The sequence below is a fragment of the Vipera berus genome (assembly GCF_964194415.1).
Source record: "Vipera berus genome assembly, chromosome: 2".
Classification (NCBI taxonomy): Eukaryota; Metazoa; Chordata; class Lepidosauria; order Squamata; family Viperidae; genus Vipera; species Vipera berus.
Genome location: NC_138203.1, coordinates 276714061 through 276734260, shown reverse-complemented (window position 1 = coordinate 276734260; position 20200 = coordinate 276714061). Strand labels below are relative to the sequence as shown.

Genomic DNA, 20200 nt, shown 5'->3' with positions numbered 1-20200 from the left:
CCAAATGCCCTGCAGGCAGTTATTGGAGCTCCCAGGCCTGTCCCTTGACCGGAAATTCTGTTATCTTTCTGAATATGTTCCTCTGCAGCGAGTCGCTCTGGGTCGTTAGAGGGAATTTCACGTGGCTGCGACTTGCAACCTCCTGCCAGCCTCTCCGGGGATTTTGCTTGGGAGAAGCTGGCTGGGAAAGTCACAAGCGGGGATGCGGCGACCCTCGTGAACGTGGAGCGGCTGGCAACGTCCGAACCGAGCAGCCCGACTCGCTCCCGGCTTCTCCTCCGAGCCGCCCCTCAACTCACCTGCCAGCCGCTGCTTCGACCCCGGGAAGAGCTCAAAAGCCCCGCCACCCGCACGCCTCCTTCCTTCCCTTGAGTGACCCGGAAGAGGAAGTTGCTGCCTAGTAGCGGCATAGGAACAAGCGTGACTTTCGGCCTCCTATCGCGAGATGTCGGTCAGATAGGCGGCATCTTCGACTAGAAACCGGAATCTGGGGTGGAGGTGAGAGGAGTTGCAACCATAGAGTACTGCATTGCTAGAAAGGATGAGAGGCGAGGAGAAGATCAGAGCAACTTTCTCTTCCGGGTCACTCAAGGGGAGGAAGTAGGCGTGGCGGGGGGGCTTTCTTACGGCAGCGCTGCGGAGGTTCCCCTCGCGGGGAGGGTCGCTGAAAGGGCGCCAGGTGGGCGAGGAGGCTCCGAGAGGGGGAGGGCAATCAGGAGGGGGGAATCCCCGGGGGGGGGAAGGGGAGGGGGGATTCCTGGGGGGAGGGAGGGAGGGAGAGCGAGGTGGGTTTCCCCCAGTTGCGCCCCCTCCCCTTCCGAGTCTCCGCCTTTCCTCGCGGGCTTTTCTGCTCCGTGGGAAGCGCTGCGCCTTCGCTTCTCCTCCTCCTGGGTTGCGGCTTCCGCGAACGGCTCTCCGATCCCCTCCAGGTCCTTCCCCCGAGCCCCCCTCCTGCCCCGCAGCCCCCCCTCTTGGCGCAGCCCGGCTCCCCGCCTGGGAGATCCTGGTGTTTCCCGGAAGGTTGGGCACCCCCGTTCCCACGTTCCCCTCTCGCTGCTGGGGAGGGTCAGCCTGCCAGTGCCTGGAGGGGAGGAGGAGGAGGGAGAGGACGGGGGGAGCTCTGGGCTGGGAGGGAGCGAGGCTGGAGGGGAGGGCGGGGACCCTGCGAGGAGGAGCCGAATGGCGTCTGGAAGGCGGGTGAGGGAGAGCCGAGAGGCGTCCAGGTGGGCTTGGCCGATGGGCTGCCCTGTCCAGGTGGGCTTCCTTTGAGATGGAGCCCCTGAATCTGCCTCTCTTACGTGCCCGGATTCCCTCTCTGGAGACTGCTGCGTCCCTGTTTCTCTCTGCCCATGTCAGTGAACAGCCCTGTCTGTGGAGGTTTTCAATTTAAATGTTAGTTCTCTTATGAGTTGTATAATCTACACTGAAAATGAAGCTTTCCACTGTTTTTTACAAACAGCTTTCCAAACAGATCAAGAGGGTTCTGTGATAATATTCAGAAAGATAACAGAATTTCCAGTCAAGGGACAGGCCTGGGAGCTCCAATAACTGCCTGCAGGGCATTTGGGGGGAACAGAGACTGGTGTGCAGAAGAGCCAGTTTATTGGTTGGGCTGCAGAGAGGCTTCAGTTGTTGGACTAAAATGCCGCATGGAGAGTTTGTGTTTGGATGATGGCACTTTTTCAAAATTGGAGGGACTGTCACATAGAAGAGGCGATTGACTTGTGCGCCAAAGTATGAGACCAGAACAGGAAGTAACAGATGGAGACTAGAATTAGGAGAAAGTTACTGTCAGTGAGAACAATTAATGAAACATTTTGCCTCCAGACGTTGTGGATGTTTCATCATTGGAGGTTTTTAAGAAGAGACTGGACAGCCATTTGTCCAAATGATATAGGTTTCCTACCTAAGCAGGGGATTGGACTAGAAGACCTCCAAGGTCCCTTTCAACTCTCATTATTCTTTTCTGGACCTGCTGTTTTCTTGGCAATAATGTGAGACTGAAACTGCCACTATTTTTTTCTGGGATTTTTATTTTTTTACTTCTGTTTATAGCTAACAAGCACGGTATTTACTATTGGCATCCCATATGTGTATTAATGAGGTTCAACTGTGCTTAAGCCAGCACTTCTTAAAAAATAGCTATGGAAGTCCTTTCAGGATGTTCAGTTGTATAAGTAGTCCTCATTTTCCATTTGTTCACTGAGTCTGTGAATGTGAAAGCGTAGGAAAAGGGAGTTGCATCAATTCGGATGCTGCAAATTGTTGCACATTTATGGTGTCTGCAATATCCCACATTCATGATCCCCATCTGTTACCTTCCCAGCTAGCTTCTGACAAGCAAAATCAATATGGTATACCGGCAGGAAATTGCAAGCCACAGTCATGTGAAATTGCCTTTAACAACCCATGGTGATTTGCTTAACTTCAGAGGAAGAGATGTAAGTTGGCACTATCAGGCCAATGTCATGCTTAATGATCTGGATGATTAATAGCCAAGATGCCAGTCCCAATTGCAGTAATTATGTGAGGAGTACTTCAGTTGGGATGTCAGCACAGGGATTGTGGAGAGTAGTTTTTGCCCTTAATTGTAGACGAGGACTTCCATGTGGAAATCTTGCAGAGGCTTTAGTCACTATTTTATCAGTTAAAGCCCCCACACCTCTAAAAATCAGCTCAGAAGGTTTGACAAGTAATCTTTTTTTTTCAGGCTGAAAACAATGAATTTTCCACAGAGATATAATTATAGGTGTGTGTATTTATATTACTCTTTCCATATATCTGGAATTGTATAATGTATACCCCAGACTTCCAGATATATTTTATGATAACCCACAGCAGCGCTTACTGTTTATGATTGGTGCAAGTCAAGGGAATTTCATGATTGAGTGGATCTCTGGAATGTCCGATCAATCGTAATTAATGTAATAGGTTAGCATTGTGGCATATTTGCTTTTTAAATGTAATGTATATTTTTTTCCTTTTTTCACATCTGCAAGCATTGTATCAACAATTAAACTTACACTTTTCTTTAAATCTTACAGACAAAGAAGATGGCAATAAGAGCACTCTGGAGAAGTGAGAATAACTTTTGAAAAGGAAAGCAAATCAAGCCAGAAATCAAAATATTTTCCATTTCAGAAAATTACACAATTCTCCCATACCAGCAGGCGAAAGGCAAGAGAAAATCAAGAAGAGATTTCAACCTGGAAAAAGTAGAGTATGCGGAACACAAGGATATGTTATATGACAATGTGAAGGGGATCATTTTTCCATTCAGAAAAAGTGGGAAATATCTGGAAGTCAATGGGGAAGAAAAGGATACTCAAATAGGGGAGACAGTAATGCAGAACTCCCAATAGGAGGAAGAAAACAGTAGTTGAAATCAAAGCGCCACTAAACAAGGGACCACACACATTTTTTACTTCCTCCAACATATCATTGGTGGAAAAGCTTCACAGATGTCACTATTGTGGTACAAAGCACAAATTGCAAAAGCATAGGTGATTACGTACAAGAGGATCCAAACTGGAAAAAAGGCATATAAATGCTACTAATGTAACAAAATCCTGGGTCAGAATATCTCCCTTGTGGTTCATAAGAGGACCCACATAGGACAGATTCCCTATAAGTGCTCCCAGTCTGGTAAATGCTTCACCAAGCAAAGTAACTCACACAGGAGAGAAACCATGTGAGTGTCCAGTTTGTGAGAAAAGTTTCGCTGTTAATTACTCCGTGGTGAAACACCAAATGACTCACACTGGAGAGAAACCCTTTGAATGTCCTGAGTGTGGGAAATGTTTCAAGAACAAATCCTACCTGGTGACACACGAGAGGACTCACACAGAAGAGAAACCATATGAGAGTCCAGTTTGTGGGGGAAAAAATATTACAAAGTCTGACTTAGTAAACCACCAGATGATTCACACAGGAGAAAAACCCTTTCAATGTACTGAGTGTGGGAAAAGTTTCATTGCAAATTCCCATCTAGTGATACATCAGAGGACTCACACAGGAGAGAAACCCTTTGAATGTTGTGATTGTGGGAAATCTTTCACTCAGAAGTGCCACCTGATGACACATGAGAGGATTCACAGAGGAGACAAACCCTTTGAATGTCCTGATTGTGGGAAATCTTTCATTTGGAATTGCCAACTAATGGCACATCAGAGGTCTCATACAGGAGAGAAACCCTTTGAATGTTCGGATTGTGGGAAATTTTTCAACAGTAATTCTGTTCTGGTGGCACACCAGAGGATTCACACAGGAGAGAAACCATATGAGTGTCCTGATTGTGGGAAAGGTTTCAGTTTTAGTTCCAGCCTGGTTAAACACCAGAGGACTCACACAGGAGAGAAACCCTTTGAATGTCCTGATTGTGGGAAACGATTCAGTTCCAGTTCCAACCTGGTGACACATCAGAGGACTCACACAGGAGAGAAACCCTTTGAATGTCCTGATTGTGGGAAACGATTCAGTCAGAATTGCCGCATGGTAAAACATCAGAGGACTCACACAGGAGAGAAACCCTTTGAATGTTCTCATTGTGGGAAATCTTTCATACACAATTCCAGCCTGGTGATACATCAGAGGACTCACACAGGAAAGAAACCCTTTGAATGTCTGGATTGTGGGAAATGTTACAACCACATTTCCAGTCTGGTGAGACATCAGTGGACTCACACAGGAGAGAAACGCTTTGAATGTCTTGAATGTGGGAAAAGGGTCACTCAGAATTCCCAACTGCTGATACACCAGAGGACTCACACAGGAGAGAAAAAGTTTAAGTGTCCACTTTGTGGGAGAAGTTTCATTGCAAATTCCTACCTGGTGAGACACCAGAGAACTCACACAGGCGAGAAACCCTTTAAATGTCCTGAATGTGGGAAATGTTTCAGTCAGAGTTCCAACCTAGTAAACCACCAGAGAACTCACACGGGAGAAAAACCCTTTGAATGTACTGATTGTGGAAAAAGTTTCATTGCAAATTCTGACCTGGTGAAACACCAGAGGACTCACAGAGGAGAGAAACCCTTTGAATGTCTTGAATGTCAGAAAAGTTTCATTGCAAATTTTGACCTGGTGAAACACCAGAGGACTCACAGAGGAGAGAAACCCTTTGAATGTTGTGAATGTGGGAAAAGTTTCATTACAAATTCTGCCCTGGTGACACACCAGAGGACTCACACAGGAGAGAAGCCGTATGAGTGTCCAGTTTGTGGGAAAAGTTTCAGTCAGAATTCCCACCTGGTGATACACCAGAGGACTCACACGGGAGAAAAACCCTTTGAATGTCCTGATTGTGGAAAAAGTTTCAGTTGCCGTTCTAGCCTGGTGAAACATCAGAGGATTCACACAGGAGAGCAACGCTTTGAATGTCCTGAATGTAGGAAAAGTTTCAGTTGTAATTTCTATATGGCGATACACCAGAGGACTCACACAGGAGAGAAACCTTTTGAATGTCCTGAATGTGGGAAAAGTTTCATTACAAATTCTGCCCTGGTGACACACCAGAGGACTCACACAGGAGAGAAACCATATGAGTGTCCAGTTTGTGGGAAAAGTTTCAGTCGGAATTCCCACCTGGTGAACCACCAGAGGACTCACACAGGAGAGAAACCCTTTGAATGTCCTAATTGTGGAAAACATTTCAGTCTCAATTGCAGCCTGGTTAAACACCAGAGGATTCACACGAGAGAAACGCTTTCAATGTCCTGAATGTGGAAAAAGTTTCAGGAAGAACTCTGACCTGGTAAACCACCAGAGGATTCACACAGGAGAGAAACCGTATCACTGTCCACTTTGTGGGGAAGGTTTCATTGCAAATTCCCACCTGGTGATACATCAGAGGAGTCACGCAGGAGAGAAATCTTAGTAATATTCTGATTGACGGAAAGGTTTCATTACAAATTCACATGTGGTGAAACACCAGAGGACTCACACAGGAGACAAGCCCTTTGAATGTCCTGATTGTAGGACGAATTTCAGTCAGATTTCACCCTTCTGGGGGCCCTAAAAAGGGCTTTAAAGAGCCCCAAAGGCGCGATGAAGAGGAAGGGTGGTTGTTGATGATGGAGAGATGGCAGCCTTTCTGTTCAATCCAAGGAAAGCCCTGCAAACTGTCAGGGAAAAGACTGGCTATATTCTTGTTCACAACCTAAGAAGAAAAAGGCAATAATTAATACATCATAAACAGCATGTTTGGAACTGGGTGAAAATATCTATCCTTTCTTTACCATTTTACAACTCGATTTCCTGGGAATCTCTCCCAAAAATCTAAAAACCTTTGAATGCAAACGGAAGCAGTATTTTAATTTTATGGGGAACAGAAACATAAAATACTGAAGTGGAAGTAACATAAAGCTACAGTTTTGATAAATTTGAGAACTGAGATAACGGTTAAGATTTTCTCTTTGGGGAAAAAAACATTGAGGTGAAATATAAGAAATCAGTCCTTTGTTTTAAGAGTGAAAATGGACTTTGAGTGACATCTACTGGTGGATTTGTGTATAGGATTATAATTTGCTTCCTGGTTGCTTGGTGATTCCTAGCTCAGAAGAATAGCTGACTATAAAGGAAAATATTTTGGCACACTTATCACACTGACCTTCTTGGATGCTAAATGCCAACTGAGCTTGGACTTTTAACTTTGAGAGCTAGTGGGAGAGAAAGAAAAATTTGACCTTGGACTATGCCTGGCTGGGAGAGACTTTTGAGCTGTTTTCAGAGAGGTTAAACATTTTGAATGCTTCAAAATTTGTGGATTATAACCTTGCCTGATTGACAATTTTTGGATATTTAAGACAAAGGATTACTATAAAATATTGCTTTCAGGATTGAACCTACACTTTGGAATTTATTGGATTATAAAGGGTATAAAGACCAGAACACTAGAGGAAACTTTGATCTACTCTTACGGATACTGGTGATTTCATGGTTCCGATTAATGAGACAGTTCAAACAACATTCAGGCATTGTTTTATCTAAAAAGTCTATAATAATGAAACGAAGCATCGGCACTCATGGATGGATGCCAGAATCTGAATTCTCCTCCTCTTGACCCCCACGTCATGCAGAATTTTCCTTCCTTATTTACATGTCATGAATCACATTTACCAATTAATTCAACACACGAAGTTTCACTTCCCTTCTGAAGTGGCTCCCTTATCTTGTCAAAACATCTGGGTAGCATTTCTCTCGCGCTTTAGTGATTCAAAACCCAACAGTTAAAGCAAAAAGCTGCCTCTTAGTGTGTGGGAATTGCCCCCCCACACACACACACACTTTCCCTGGCTTGCTCGTATCTGAAGTTTCCTTCCTCGCAAGGAGACCCGCAAGATTTTCTGCTTGCAAAAGGGCGATCGCTTCTGCCTCTCTTGCAAACAGTGGAATTGGGCAAGGAAGGAAACCCCTGCCCCACCGCCTGCCTTCTCCTTTTTTTCTGCAAGGGAGGGAGGAGGAAGGAGGAGGCGGAGAAGCAGCAGGCAAGATTGCAGCCCAGCTCAGAGAAGGGGAAGGATGAGCCAGTTGGCGAATGCGTCTTCCTCCATCCCCAGAGGCGGAACAAAGCAGAGAGGCGAAGAATGTGGAGGGCGCGGAAGAATGTGGAAGAAAAGGAAGCAAGATATAACCTTCAGCAAAGCAGCTTCCATGCAAAAGAAACACATTTGCATGAATGTGACCAGACACCTGCCCCCACAAGCAGATCCCCCTCTCCTGAGCCAAAAAACTCGCCCTGCCTTAATTGCAGGCGAAACCTGCCAAAAGCCCTACCAGTCCATGCAGAAGCGCTGCCTGCTCGCCTTTCCAGGGTGCTCCAGCCCAGCTTCTTTCCTCCCTTTTATTTATTTTTTATTTTTTATTTTAATCCCATTTATATCCCGCCCTTCTCCGAAGACTCAGGGCGGCTTACAATCTAAGCACAAATCAAATGTGCTTAGCAATAGCCTTCATTCTATGTATATGCCTGCTTATTAGGGCTTTTGCCCCCCCCCAAGTGGCATTATTACAAAGTTAGCTTATTACCCCCAACAATCTGGGTCCTCATTTTACCTACCTCGGAAGGATGGAAGGCTGAGTCAACCTTGAGCCTGGTGGGATGCGAACCTGCACTAATTCCAGGCAGCTGTTGTTACTTAAGGAGGCATTAGCCCACTGCTCCACCAAGGCTCTTTTAGCTGGACAACCTGTGAAAACGGCCTTTTCTATTTATTTATTTGGGGCTGGGGATATGCAAGCATGCCAACTGGGGCAGCAGGTCGGGCCGGAGGAGAGCGGGAGGGAGGAGAGCAGCCAGGCCAGGAGGACGCACGACCTTCCCACCAGCTGATCCAGGCTGAGCTCCGGCTAGGTGACGCCGAGGCCGCTTTGGAAAGCAAAACTAAGCATCAGGCAAAGCAGAGCTTGGTTTCTCAGCTTGCATCCATCCCTCGGAGCCGGGAGGTGCACCTTTGAAGGAGGTGGAGGAGGCGGCGTCAATCTGGTTACTGCATCTCTTCCCTCATGGGTGGGGCATTGGGGGAAGCTCCTGAGCCCCGCAGCTCTTCCAAGGGGAGGAGGAGGAGAGTGGGATCGGGGTTGCTTGTCCCTGCTGAAAAGTGCCATGGCTCCACTTGGCTGGCAAGGCGGGGGAAATCTGCCCGGCCTCCCCTCTGGCCCCGGGCAGCACCTCTGCTTCACCCACGTGTTTAATCAGCCTCTGCGTCCCCACCCACATCCCATCTGACTGACCCACACACCTTCTTTCCAGCAGTCCTCTGTCTCTTCTGCTGCCGCCACGTGCAGTCCGAAGAAGAAAAGATATTTGTGGGCAGTCCCACAAACCAAAGAAGTTCAACCAATCCGTGAGATTTCTTTTTTTTTTTCCGTGAGAAGTTTGAATTGATTGGTTGAACTTTTTTTGGGGGGGGAGAGACTGCACATGGCGGAGGACTGGGAGCCGCAGGAGATGGCTGAAAAAGCCACATGCGGCTCTGGCGCTGCGGGTTGCCGACCCGTGTGCTAGGGTAAATGTCACAAGTTGGGAGACAGGAAATGAAAAGAGAAATGGAGGGAGAATGGGAGTTGCTAGGAGTCAAAAACAACATGATACCATATAATCACAGACAACGTCTTGCAAATGCCTTAGACAGAGATGGGACAAGCGTATTTTTCAGCTTCCTGTCTGGAGATGCCAGTCGAAGCCATCTATACAGTAGCGGCATCTGTGCTTGAGCTTAAAAGATTTAAAACCATCAAGTACTGCATTGCTACAAAGAAGAGGAGAAGCACAGAGGAATTTCCTCTTCCGGATCGCTCATGGGAGGGGGGGTGGGGTGCAAGGGGCTTTTGTGCTTTTCCAAGAGTTGAAGCATCAGCTGAAAGGTGAGTTGAGGGCAGGTCGGAGGAGATGTTGGGAGCAAGTAGGTCTGTTTGGTTTCCTCCACAGCAGAGAAGTCACCAGAATATAGACTATAGAATAACAGTTGGAAGGGTCCTTGGAGGTCATCTAGTCTAACCCCCTGCTTGAGCAGGAAACCTAATGCCACTTCACACAAATGGCTGCTCAATCTCTTCTGAAAAGCCTCCAGTGATGAAGCACCCACAACTTCTGAAGGCAAAGTTGTTTCCCTGGTTAATTGTTCTCACTGTCAGGAAATTTCTCCCTAGTTCCAGGTTGTTTCTTTCCTTGGTTAGTTTCCATTCATTCTTTCTTGTCTTGCCTTCTAGTGCTTTGGAAAATAGGTTGGTGCCTTTTTCTATATGCCAGTCCAAAAGAAACTATTTTCAAAAGAGAAAGCTCTTTGTCCCTGGAGAACATTTTTTGGGGGGAATGATAAGATCTGGAATGATAAGGTCTCCTGTTCAAGCAGGGGGTTTGGACTAGATTAGATCTCCAAGGTCCCTTTCAACTCTGTTGTTCGGATATGGACCTGTTGGGTCTTTTTTGGCAAAATTATCAGACTGATCTGCCACTGTCTCTTCTGAGATTTTTGGTTTTTTCATGTCTAACCAACAAGCAGTGCATTTCCCATTGGTGCCCCATCCATGTATTAACCAGGTTCAACTAAAAAATACCTCCCGAGGACTTTTGGGGGATGTTCAATTTGTATGGGCAGTCCTTATTTTCCATTTATTTCATGAGCCTTCAAAGTTACAATGGCACTGTGAAAGCAGACGTACACTTCGTCCACAAATTTGTGGTCATCGTAGCACTTGTTCTGTGACCACATGTCAGCACTTCCTTTGGTTAAGAAGGTGCAAGAAAAGGAGTTGCACCAATACGGGTACTGCCAACCGGTGTGCAACATACATACAAGACACAGGCAGACAAAAAAAGAGTCGATCCCAAACCATTCAGGGTGGGAGAGATAGTATATTTATCAACAAAATGCCTTAAAACACTACAAGCCTGTAAAAAACTCAGACCAAAATATATTTGACCTTTTCCAATTAAGAGTCATAAACCCAGTAACAGTAGAATTAGGACAACCCAAAAATCTTAGGCAGATACACCTAATTTTTCATTGCACTTTACTAAAAAGAACAACAGTCACCCCTACGAACAACCCCCCTCCCCCACACACACACTTCCTATCATGGTGGAAGGAGAACAACACTTTGAGGTGAAAGAAATCCTGGATTCTAGGAAACGCCATGGAGCAATTCAATATCTAGTAGCTTGGAAACACCTTAAGTTTTATACAGAATATCCTAACAAACCGGGCTAACATATTTTAATTCCTGCAGGTAGACCTATCTTTCTTTTGAGGAGGGCAGATTGTCAGAATCCATTTATATTCCATTCATAATTTCCTATCTGCGCAAACCTAAATCTCACCCCATTACTGGATTCTGCCATCCACAAGGAGGGGGAGAGAAGATGCCAATTGGCCACTCCTATGCAAAGATATTTATTCAGCCTGCCTGGAGGCCATCATCAAACATGAGAGGAAGAACGTTTGAACTGAGAAGAACAAAAGGAAGAGGGGGGGGGGATTCTGGTTTGCATCTCTGACTGGAATTTGAAGGGGAGGGAGTAACGACGCTGTAAATGCATTGAGGTTCTCTTTTCCCATGGAAGGGTTTTGACACATGAAACTTAACTGATCCAGGACTGACCAAATGGACTGAGGGGAGGGGTTTTACTCGGGGACACTTTAAAAGTATCGATCTGTGACACAGTTTCCAGATCCTGTCTAGATTTTCCACCACCAACTGTTTCAGTAAAAGTTCCTGTTGGGACTTTCCTAAGATGTGGATTGGGGTGGGTTCTGACTGTGTCATCCCTTGCAGCCCCACACCCTCAGCAGAGACCTCCTGCAATGGCAGGCTGCAAACTAATGAAAGCTGGTTTTTTGGAGTATTTTTTTCTCTCAACGTGCTGCAGATTGCATCGCGCCCTGCCCTCCTCAGCGCCCACCCCCAGCCCTGTGGAAGGCTGCAAGAAGCTCCCATCACAGTTTCTGTCGCCCCTCCCGTTCTTTTCCTCCCCAACCTCACAGCATGGGGCTGCAGGTGAGACCCACACAGACACAATCATGTGTGCAGGTTCTGGGAGACATGAGCTGAGAGCCACGGAACAGGAGGAAACGATAGAGCAGGGGTGTCAAACTCGATTTCATTGAGGTCCACATCAGGATTGTGGTTGACCCTGGGGGGGCATTGCGGGGGTGGGGGGTGGGCATGGCCAGCTCAACGTTGCCTGTGGTGGTGGGGCGCCTGGGCGGGACTGGGGGATCCATTGTCTCCAGCTGTTGTGATTCAGGGTCAGCCTGTGGGTTCGGCAGTTGGGTCGGACAATTCAGAGGAGGAGGAGGGGGGTGTTGGAGAGCCTGCAGAGGATAGCCCTGATGCTTCGCAGAGCCCTCAGACAGGCCCCTCCCATCTGGTCACTACGCAGACCCAGCTGTGTGAGCCTGACAGCGTGGATGAAGATGACCCACAGCTGGCCCTGTTCAAGGACGCCCAACGCAGGAGGCAGTCAATCAGGAATAAACAGAGGAAGGCAATGGGGCACCTCAGAAGGAGGCAGAGAGAAGCCACGCCTTGAACTGTTTAAAAGGGGAATGTGTGGGAAGGCTGGTTTGCTGAAGGCAACCGTTTGAATAGCTCCTGTTTCATGGTTCGTGTTTGGTTTTGCTCTATTTTATGTCAATAAATTTGGCAGGTTTAGTTCCAGCCTCTTGCCTTTTTGTAAAGGGGTTGTCCCTGCCTTTTCTGCAGGGCCGGTAGTAGGCTGGTACAGAACACCAGCCAAGGAAGGCGAGACTAGGGCAAGCACCATACCCTTGCCCACCAGAGCAGCACTGCTGATCCTCAGGCCATGCAGAGGACCCCCAGGGATGCAGGCTGCCTGGAGCCCTGGGCAGTGAAGATCAAGTGCCCAGTCCAGCCTGTCCCAAGGGGGTGCCCGGCTGTGCTTGCCTTCTCAAGGCTGCTGCTGATTGGCCTACTCTCCTTGGCCCGGTTGCGTGTGTGCAGGAGGGCAAAATGTGTGGGTCAGAGGGAGGACCCACCCCGTCTCCCCGTGAGGAGACCTGGCTTTGTAACCAAAGCATCCTCAGCGTTAGGATGGGAGACCACCAGGAGAGGTCAGGAGGGGACAAAGGGGTGGCGAAAGGGTAGCAGGGCTCCTTATGGCCAAGTGCTAAGGCAGGACTTCCCTCAGAACCTCCCTCCCTCTCATTATAACCTTCCTTCCTTCCTTCTCCTTTCCTTTTTCCTTCCCTCTTCATTCTCCTTTCCTTTTTTTTTCCTTCCCCCTTTTTCTTTTCCCTTTCTCCTTTCCTGTCCCTTCTTGGATGCTCAAATGCAGAAGGGGAAACTTTTCTCGATGCCTCCTCGCCTTGTGGTCAAATGCCACTTTTGCTAGTTGTCTGTGGCCACTTCGAAGACTGAGAACAAACCAGGCCCAGTTTATCCCGTTCTTGCATTTAGTGGGGGCCTCCACAGACAACAGTACAGCAAAACTGTCAAAATGGTGGCTGTGATAGTTGACCAGAGCTCCTCTGTTTTTTAGGTGCAACAGCTTTAGCGTTTAGGAACAGAGGTAGCTTAGTTGCTTTTCTATGAATACATAATCCTTAAAAGAGCTCCCCTGCGGGGACCCTACCATGGTCTAATTGAGACTGGAAATATAGCAAAGGAAAGTATTTTTCCCCACTCTGCTTTGTCCTTATTTTCCCCACTGGAAATGGCTGTTAGCAACACACAAGGAGGGGATACTTTCCTAAGAGTTCACAATTCAAGAATAGCAATGTTAACTTGGATTGCCAATAAAGTACTCCCTGTGACAAAACAGAACACAAAATTGCTTTCTCCTTTGAGCCCAAGTCTCAATGGATACAGGATTGAAGCAGAACTGCGTGAACTGGGGCATCTCCAACCAAGTCACCTCTCCTTCCTTCCTCCCCCCCTCCGTTCCTCCCATCCTTCTCATCTCTTTCCTTCCTCCACGCTCAGGAACGAGGGGAAGGGAGAGATTGCCAGTTCTGCCAATGTCCATGGTGCAACCAGCCGTCGCTATCCCACACAGGAGGGGTTGGTCCCAGTGAAAGGAAAGCCTTGTGGCTGAGTGGCTAGGTCAGCGAACGGGCCATGGACTTCCTGGTGGGAGGGGTGGTGGTGGCAGCGCTGATCTACAACCTGGTTGTGACCATCAAAGTCAGAATGTGCTCACCCTTAGATCCACAGGGCACCGCCTTTGGCCCGCCCTCTGGGTGTGCACATAGGAGATGGCCAGCACTGCTGTCCTGCGGGGCAAGACAGCCAACAGGGGCACAAAATTCTTCCTGCTCGCCGCCTCTTGAGTGTGCACAATGGGGTGGGGCGGGGGCACCGGTCGCTGGTTCCAGGGCTGCCCCGTGGATCTAAGGCTGATCACATTCTGGCTTTGATGGCTGGCACCAGGTTGTAGATCAGCGCCCGGTCAGCCTGGGCTGGCCGAGGTGCTGTGGGCTGGTCTTTCCCTGTGTCCAGAGCAGGTCTGCAGATCAGACACAACCACTTTGTGGGCTGCATCTAGCCCGCGGGCCTTATGTTTGACCTGTCTGATCTAAAAGAAATCTTTTACAAGATGATGTATCATTGGTATTTAACACCAGACACGTTATCAAAAATGTAGAGAGGTATTTCAAATGAATGTTGGAAATGTAAAGGCAGAGGGGACGTTTTACCATTTAGGGTGGACGTGTGATAAAGCAAGAAAATATTGGAGTGCGACTCATGTTAATACAGAAAATAAATTAAATACAGAAAGAAAACCAGAGACCTTTTTCTTGGGGCTAATGGACAAAAACCTGGGGGGAAAATATGGAACTTTGATGTTATATATGTCAACAGTAGCAAGATTACTCTAGGCACAGAAATGGAAGACTACATCGATTCCTACAATGGAGGAATGCTTACAAATCTCATGGAGCTAACAGAGATGGCTAAATTAACTGTACTAATTAAAGAAAAAAAATACGAATACTTTTATTGCCACATGGAAAGCACTTCTAGATTTTGTTCTTGAGGTGGAAAAAAAATTACATTTTGCCAGTGGGCTTTACCAATTAGATAGATTTGATGTTATCAAAATGGCTAGTTTATATTATTTGGCAAAGTAAAACGATGAGGTTTGAAGTTGATACCAATTTCTCACACTCTCAACGGGAGATCAGAAATTAAATTCAAGCCTTCTCTAAACTCATCAACGTTTGCCTCATATGCACTTATTTTGTGCAATAAGAGATGATTTACGCATGAGGAATGGTTCACAGACTGGACATTTGAAATGTTTCACCCCTGTGAGTAAAAGTACATGATTTATAAGGCTAGACTGAATACTGAAATCTTTTCCAAAATCTAGATACATTTACAGTTTTTCTCTGGTGACCTCTGGTGTTTCACAAGCAAAGAAGCGGAACTGTATGTGTCCTCTGGTGTATCACCAGGCTGGAACTGTGGCTGTAACATTTCCCACAATCTGGACATTCAAAGGGTTTCTCTCCTGTGTGAGTCCTCTGGTGTATCACCAGGTTGGAATTCTTACTGAAATGTTTCCCACAATCAGAACATTCAAAGGGTTTCTCTCCTGAGTGAGTCCTCTGGTGTATCACCAGGTGGGAATTCTGAGTGAACCTTTTCCCACATTCAGGACACTCATATGGTTTCTCTCCTGTGTGAATTCTCCGGTGTTTCACCAAGTGAGAATTTGCAATAAATCTTTTCCCACAAAGTGGACACTCATACGGTTTCTCTCCTGTGTGAATCCTCTGGTGTGTCACCAGATTGGAATTTTGGCTGTAACTTTTCCCGCATTCAGGACATTCAAAGGGTTTCTCTCCTGTATGAGTTCTCTGGTGTATCACCAGGCGGGAATTGTGGCTGTAACATTTCCCACATTCAGGACATTCAAAGGGTTTCTCTCCTGAGTGAGTCCTCTGGTGTGTCACCAGGTGGGAATTGTGGCTGTAACATTTCCCGCATTCAGGACAGTCGAAGGGTTTCTCTCCTGTGTGAGACCTCTGGTGTGTCACCAGGTGGGAATTCTGAGTGAATCTTTTCCCACATTCAGGACACTCATACGGTTTCTCTCCTGTGTGAGTCCTCTGGTGTTTCACCAGGTGGGAATTTGTAATGAATTTTTTCCCACATTCAGGACATTGAAAGGGTTTCTCTCCTGTGTGAGACCTCTGGTGCGTCACCAGTTGCGAATTGTGACTGTAAGATTTCCCGCATTCAGGACATTCAAAGGGTTTCTCTCCTGTGTGAGTCCTCTGATGTGCCACTAGGTGGGAATTTTGAGTGAACCTTTTCCCACATTCAGGACACTCATACGGTTTCTCTCCTGTGTGAATCCTCTGGTGTTTCACCAAGTCAGAATTTGTAATGAATCTTTTACCACATTCAGGACATTCAAAGGGTTTCTCTCCGGTGTGAATCATGTGGTGTTTCACCAGGTAGTAATTTACAACAAAACTTTCCCCACAAACTGTGCATTCAAAGGGTTTCTCTCCTATGTCAGTGCTATGGTGTTTCACCAGGTCAAAATTTGCAATGAATCTTTTCCCACAAAGTGGACACTCATACGGTTTCTCTCCTGTGTGAATCCTCTGGTGGTTTACCAGGTTAGAAACCTTCTTGAAACCTTTCCCACAATCAGTTCATTCAAAGGGTTTCTCTCCTGTGTGAATCCTTTCATGTATCACAAGGTTAGAACGGGAATTGAAACAGTTTCCCACAATCAGAACATTCAAAGGGTTTATGTCCTGTGTGAGTCCTCTGCTTGGTAAAGCATTTACCACATTGGGACCACTCTGTCCGGTGTGGGTCCTTTTATGAACGAGAAGGGAGCTATTCTGACCAAAGATTTTGTTACGCTAGTAGCATTTGTATGCCTTTTTTCCAGTTTGGATCCTCTTCTACGTAATTACCTATGCTTTTGCAATCTGTGCTTTATACCACAATAGGGACATCTGTGGAGCTTTTCCATCCCTGATATTCTAGAGGAAGTCAAAAATGTGTGGTCTTTTTAATGGTGCTTTGATTTCACCTGTTTTGTTCCTCCCATTGGGAGTTCTGCATTGTTGTCTGCCCTATTTGAGTAACCATTTGACTTTTTTTCCCCACTGACTTCCAGATATTTCTCTCTTTTTCTGAATGGAAAAATGACTCCCCTCCTCTTTTCACGTAATGTATCCTGTTCCGCATACTCTTGTTTTTTCCAGCTTGAAATCGCTTCTTGATTTTCTCTTGTCTTTCGCCGGCTGGGATGGGAGAATTGTGTAATTTTCTGAAGAAAATGGAAATATTTTTACTTCTGGCTTGACTTGCTTTACTTTACTTTTCAGAAATTATTCTCACTTCTCCAGAGTGCTCTTACTGCCATCCTCTTTGTCTATAAGATTTTTTAAAAAAGTAAATTTGTTTATACAATGCTTGCAGAAGATGTGAAAAAAAAATACAGGTAATTATAGGTGTTCACTTTGAACACTCGTTCAAACTTACATGATGAGCGCCCCCTAGTGCTTACGTAGAACTCCCAAAATTATAAGTATTACAGCATCACAGCAGTAGTTCGTTCTTACTAGTGACCGCAGTGTCTCTGCAACACTCACCCGGGTTATTCCCTCCCTCCCCGCCCCGCCCCAGCTGTGGGTCTCCCTAGGCACCAGAACTTCAGTACGCACCCTGCGAAGAGGGAGATGGGAATCACGAATGTGGGATACTGCAGTCACCATAAATGTGCAACAATTGGCAGCATCTGAATTGGTGCAACTCCCTTTTCCTGCATTTTCATAACCACAAGCTCAGTGAATAAATGCAGTTCGCATACATGGGCAGAGAGAAACAGGAACGCAGCAGTCACCAGAGAGGGAATCCGGGCGTGTAAGAGAGGCAGATTCAGGGGCTCCATCTCAAAGGAAGCCCACCTGGACAGGGCAGCCCATTGGCCAAGCCCACCTGGACGCCTCTCGGCTCTCCCTCACCCGCCTTCCAGACGCCATTCAGCTCTTCCTCCTCGCAGGGTCCCCGCCCTCCCCTCCAGCCACGCTCCCTCCCAGCCCAGAGCTCCCCCCGTCCTCTCCCTCCTCCTCCTCCCCTCCAGGCACTGGCAGGCTGACCCTCCCCAGCAGCGAGAGGGGAACGTGGGAACGGGGGTGCCCAACCTTCCGGGAATCCCCGGGAGCCCCCAGGGGGGGAGCCGGGCTGCGCCAAGAGGGGGGGCTGCGGGGCAGGAGGGGGGCTGTTCCTCTGCAGCTCTTCAGCGAGTCGCTCTGGGTCGTTAGAGGGAATTTCACGTGGCTGCGACTTGCAACCTCCTGCCAGCCTCTCCGGGGATTTTGCTTGGGAGAAGCTGGCTGGGAAAGTCACAAGCGGGGATGCGGCGACCCTCGTGAACGTGGAGCGGCTGGCAACGTCCGAACCGAGCAGCCCGACTCGCTCCCGGCTTCTCCTCCGAGCCGCCCCTCAACTCACCTGCCAGCCGCTGCTTCGACCCCGGGAAGAGCTCAAAAGCCCCCCCCCATGCATTTTTCCTCCCCTTGAGTGACCCGGAAGAGGAGGTTGCTCTGATCTCCTCCTCGCCTCTCATCCTTTCTAGCAATGCAGTACTCGATGGTTGCAACTCCTCTCACCTCCACCACAGACGCCGTTTTCTAGTGGCAGATCCCGCCTACCTGACCGTCATCTCGCGATAGGAGGCCGAAAGTCACGCTTGTCCCGTCTCTGCCTTTGGCGTCTCTGCGAGACGTTTTCGCTGAGTGCAGAAAAGAGCAAGAAAGATATTCAGCGGACTGGGTGCTAAAACACCTTATGAGCTGGTTGGAGGAAGTGGCTATGTCTAATATAACATTCTCCGAAGCACCTGAAAGCAGGACAAGAAGCAACGGATGGAAACTAGTCAAGGAGAGAAGCAACCTAGAACTAAGGAGAAACTTCCTGACAGTTAGAACAATTAACCAGTGGAACAACCTGCCTCCAGAAGTGGTGAATGCTCCAACACTGGAGGTTTTTAAGAAGAGACCGGACAGACATTTGCCTGAGATAGTATAGGGTTTCCTGCCTGAGCAAGGGGTTGGACTAGATGACCTCCAAGGTCCCTTCCAACTTTATATTATTATTATTACATAGAAGGACCATGGGTGAACTGATAGCAGTCTTCTGCCAAAGGCAGAGACAGGACAAGCGTGACTTTCGGCATCCCATCGCGAAATGACGGTCGGATAGGCGGGGAACAGAGACTGGTGTGCAGAAGATTCAGATTATTGGTTGGGCTGCAGAGAGGCTTCACTTGTTCGGGCTAAAGTGCCTCATGGAGAGTTTGTGTTTAGATCAGGGGTCACCAGCAACCACGAACACGCAAAGAGCCACTTGGGCCGATTCCCACAGAAAACCTGTGTCAGTGGGGGGGGGAGCCTTGATTGAGTTTAATTTAAAAAAAATAAGAGGGTGCTGTGGACGCCTTCTCTCTCTCTCCCTCACCCTTCCCTACCCTTTTGGCCATGTCCACCCGGCAATAAGAGCCTTGGTGGAGCAGTGGTCTAATGCCTCCTTAAGTAACACCAGCTGCCTGCAATTAGTGCAGGTTCGCATCCCACCAGGCTCAAGGTTGACTCAGCCTTCCATCCTTCCGAGGTAGGTAAAATGAAGACCCAGATTGTTGGGGGCAATAAGCTGACTTTGTAATAATGCCGCTTGGGGTGTGTGTGAAAGCCCTAATAAGCAGGCATATACATAGAATGAAGGCTACTGCTAAGCTTGTAAGCCGCCTTGCGTCTTCGGAGAAGGGCGGGATATAAATGGAATTAAAATAAAAAAAATAAAATAGATAAGTGGGTTTTGGGTTGCAGTTTGGGCACTCGGTCTCTAAAGGTTTTCCACCACTGATACAGACTAACAACCTATTTCTGATTATCAGGTAAAATGAGGACCCAGATTGTTGGGGGCAATAAGCTGACTTTCTAATAATGCCGCTTGGGGGGGGGCTAAAAGCCCTAATAAGCAGGCATATACATAGAATGAAGGCTGTTGCTAAACACATTGCGCTTTAGATTGTAAGCCGCCCTGAGTCTTCGGAGAAGGGTGGGATATAAATGGGATTAAAATAAATAAAATCAAATAAATCAGCAGTACTTTCTGGGTGCTTCTGTTTGCAGAAGTTGTGAAATTCCCCGGCTAGTGTACAGTTAGTCCTTGGGAAACAACTGTAATGGGACCTACCAATTATGATTGGGATACTGCTTTGCTTAACTAACCCTATCCCTGCTGTTCCTGATGCAGCTGTTAAATGAATGTGCAAATCATTAAACTACACTGGCTACTTCACTGTTAGGGGAAACTCTTGGTGGTCCTCGATTTACAACTGTAATTTAGCCTGCAATTACAGTCGTAAATCAAGAGGGTCATTAATGGGTCATCACACAATGTGCCTAATTTCATAACGTTAATACATCCCAGGTGGCCAGAAAAGCCCAACAAGAGACTCCACTTCCTCAGGGTCTTGCGGAAGAACAGGATTGAACAATGGCTAATGACCTTTTACCGGTTTACTATAGAGTGTCCTCTCACGCTGTATTGTGGTTTGGTATGCTGGCCTGTCAGCCGCGGATGGAAAGATATGACAGGGTGGTGAGCACAGCACAAGACATTGGGGGCTGTCCCCTGACACCACTGGATGACATCGCCAGGGCTCGTTGCCTTGGAAGAGTGAGGAAAATTCTCAGGGACGACT

At 47.3% G+C, this 20200-nt stretch overlaps 2 protein-coding genes across 4 annotated transcripts in view; both read right to left on the bottom strand.

Annotated features, from left to right (window-relative positions):
• LOC308664077 (uncharacterized protein) overlaps positions 1-20200 on the bottom strand; it is a 102625-nt gene that overhangs the window by 17918 nt on the left and 64507 nt on the right. The gene's annotated exons all lie outside the window — the stretch shown is intronic.
• Positions 3053-17984, bottom strand: LOC308664240 (uncharacterized protein). 3 transcript variants are annotated; one of them, XR_014025631.1, is made up of 2 exons: positions 17947-17975; positions 3053-6157 (listed from the first exon to the last, which is right to left on the bottom strand). XR_014025631.1 is itself a non-coding variant. In XM_081321277.1 (2 exons), exon 2 carries the CDS (start codon positions 15909-15911, stop codon positions 14871-14873), a length of 1041 nt encoding a protein of 346 aa, XP_081177403.1. In that variant the 5' UTR covers positions 15912-16759; positions 17947-17984; the 3' UTR covers positions 14663-14870. The 3 variants fall into 3 exon arrangements, 2 of the variants coding, with proteins under 2 accessions (XP_081177403.1, XP_081177402.1); XM_081321277.1 differs by lacking the exon at positions 3053-6157 and adding an exon at positions 14663-16759 and having other exon boundaries at positions 17947-17984; XM_081321276.1 differs by lacking the exon at positions 3053-6157 and adding an exon at positions 14663-16864 and having other exon boundaries at positions 17947-17981.

Excerpts from the sequence above, each read along its gene's own strand:
- LOC308664240 (XM_081321277.1), bottom strand. The coding sequence starts at position 15,911 with ATGATTCACACCGGAGAGAAACCCTTTGAATGTCCTGAATGTGGTAAA.